The sequence below is a fragment of the Chrysochloris asiatica genome, unplaced genomic scaffold (genome assembly GCF_000296735.1).
Source record: "Chrysochloris asiatica unplaced genomic scaffold, ChrAsi1.0 scaffold00492, whole genome shotgun sequence".
In the NCBI taxonomy this organism is placed as follows: domain Eukaryota; kingdom Metazoa; phylum Chordata; class Mammalia; order Afrosoricida; family Chrysochloridae; genus Chrysochloris; species Chrysochloris asiatica.
The window spans coordinates 816,442-819,078 of NW_006409010.1; the positions used below are offsets into that span (position 1 = coordinate 816,442).

Below are 2,637 nucleotides of genomic sequence, written 5' to 3' on the forward strand. Positions count from 1 at the left end.
CAACTAATTTATGAGTTCTCTGAAATAACCAACTACCTGATGATACCTGCAGCTCTCATATGGCTTCTATAATAGGTCTGGTAACTAAACCAGCACCCAAGCACTTTAACCACTGTGCCACCAGGACTCCTTTATTGATATAGCATTATTTAATTAACAAAATGATACAGATGATGAAGAAATTAATGGTTGTCAGCAGTTTGGGATGACAGTAGGTGGCGTGTATGTGAGTATAAAGATATAGCATGAGGGAAATCTTTATGGTGATGGGATAGTTCTGTACCTTGATGTGGTGGTGGTTACCTGAATTTACACACATGACAATATGACATATAATACAACATACAATACAGAATGAACTGAAAGTGTGGCATGCTATCTTCTAACTAAATTACTTAAAATATTAAAATCCCCTCATGTAAAAACAACTGTTTAAAATTTCATGATGATTCTATGCAACAACTAAGTTACGAATTCTCTGAAATAATCAACTGACCTGATACTTGCAGCTCCCAGACAGCCTCCTGGTAATAAGTCTGGGAACTGAACCAGCACCCATACACGCCAGCATCCAAAGAAGTGACCATCTCCAGCGTCAACGAGACATGACCCTTAGTAATGAAGTCCTTCATGAGCTCTGTTCTCCCACGATAGGCTGGCATTTGCATATGTTTCTGGTCTTTCCCATTCATGTAGATGTGGACCACATCAGAGAACTGATTCTTGAAAAATCGCACTTCCATACCCTCTGCATTTGTCTCAGGAGAGAGGAAGCAAGAGAACTTTACATTCTCCCCCACTAAGGCCTGGACAGGTTTGGTTGGTCCAATCACATCCCATTGTCCTATAGGAGAAAACAGAACAGAAAACAGCAATAACTATTTCAGTTTGATTTATTCAATGTTAGAATGTGTGAGAGTAAAATGTTCAAAATAATCTTTTTCTAAGCCCAGTGACTTGCATCATTATATCCCTTAATACTTAAGAAAGCATTTCCACATCAGCTACTTCATTTAGTCCTTACAAAAATTTCAACAGGTGTGTTTTATTAATATTCCCATCTTCAAGAAAAGAAAAGTCGGTTATTCACAGGTTAGAGAGATATTCTCCAAATGAAGACACTATGACTAGAGTAGAATCTATACCCATTCACAGCAGTCTCCCTTTCACCTTTTTGCTTAAACCAAAAGACAACTCAGCCTGACCCAGAAGATATGTGACCCATAATACAGGTTCCAACAATGTCCATTTCACTGCTTCATAGAACTGAAGAACCCAAGAATATTCCCAGGGATCCATCCAATTTTACCAGCACCAAACTTGGGACTTTTACACCAGGCCATTCCAATACCAAAAAGTTCTTCCTTGGGCTGAAACAAAATTTTTTCATTATGGTTTTCTCTTCTTGTTAATTCTGACTCTTTCTTGATGCTAATAGTTCACTGTGGTGGTTAGTTTGGGACTCTGGGTCTAAATGGCTAAGTGTGCCAATACTAGCCAAAATGTTGGTGGTTGTAATGGAACAGGGATATGATGAAAGGGAAACAGACACCCCATTTTCACCCCTATGCCACGGCAGGGGAAAAAAGAGGAGTGAGCCTCCCCCACAGAAACATGCTACTGGCTAAGTGACAAGACAGACAGATAAGAAAGGAGCCAGTGGTCCCAGGTGGAGCAAGTCCATTAACAGCCACAGGTGTAGTAACAAAGAAAACAAGATACGGAGATCCAGAATAGAGAGCCTATGAGGTATGAGAAAGTCAGAGGTGGACATTTTAATAAATACCCCTAGACAGCCATGTTCCACTTCTATCTCGCTAGCTTTCAAAGACAGACCAGATGGCTTATCCATTAAATTCTTTCCATTAAACTCTTTCCCTTGCACTTCTGTTGTCTTGCTGGTGTCTTGTGTCCTGACACTCACCAGAATCTATGACTCCTTGCTAGAAGTACTGGAGAATCTCCGTAAGTTATTCGGTAACAGCTGGAACTCACCCAGAGACACACAACTCAGAAGACAGGCCTGAGGAATCTGCTGTTCAAAAGTTACGGTCTTCAAAACCATATGCAGCAGTTCTTACTCTGCACACATGGGGTCACCTGAGTAAGAATTGACTCAAGAGTTCCGACAGAGAACGCGGTGAGAAAAGGTGTGTGTCCGAAGTCTTCTGGCCCCTTGCAGGCCTCCGGGCCCTCCAGGCCCTCCGGCCTTGAGCTGGTGGGTAAACGAGCGGGGGGGGCGGGGGAGCTCATCTAGGTTTGGCCTTCAGACAAGGACGAACCCTCACTCCTCCGTGACCTGATGGCGGCCGCCTCTCAGAGCCTGCACCCCGCTGGCCATCTAGTCTCCGGGCCCCACCCTGCCAGACCGCAGCTAAGCTGCCGCCAAGTCTCCGAGGACGTGGTGCCTCCGGATGGCGGGCGTGGCAGAGATAGAATAGCGGCCATCCGATCGCAGCTGAGGGCCGTTAGGGCCTCGTAGGCCCGAGAAAGCGTGCCTAAGTGGACACAAACTCAGTTACTTCTTCAGACCATGGAATCAGAAGGTTCGTGAAGCCGGGACGTGGGGTGACTGCTCAGTCCCAATTGGACGAGATGCCTCCTCGTCCTGAATAAAGGCCTTAATGGGCCTAGAAG

General features: G+C 44.6%; 1 protein-coding gene across 1 annotated transcript; it reads right to left on the minus strand.

Annotated features, from left to right (window-relative positions):
* Positions 1 to 467: 467 nt before the first annotated feature.
* LOC102822829 (butyrophilin-like protein 8-like) lies at positions 468 to 2,253 on the minus strand. The gene is made up of 2 exons (XM_006877403.1): positions 2,082 to 2,253; positions 468 to 844 (listed from the first exon to the last, which is right to left on the minus strand). Exons 1-2 carry the CDS (start codon positions 2,251 to 2,253, stop codon positions 468 to 470), a joined length of 549 nt encoding a protein of 182 aa, XP_006877465.1.
* Between the last annotated feature and the right edge of the window lie 384 nt (positions 2,254 to 2,637).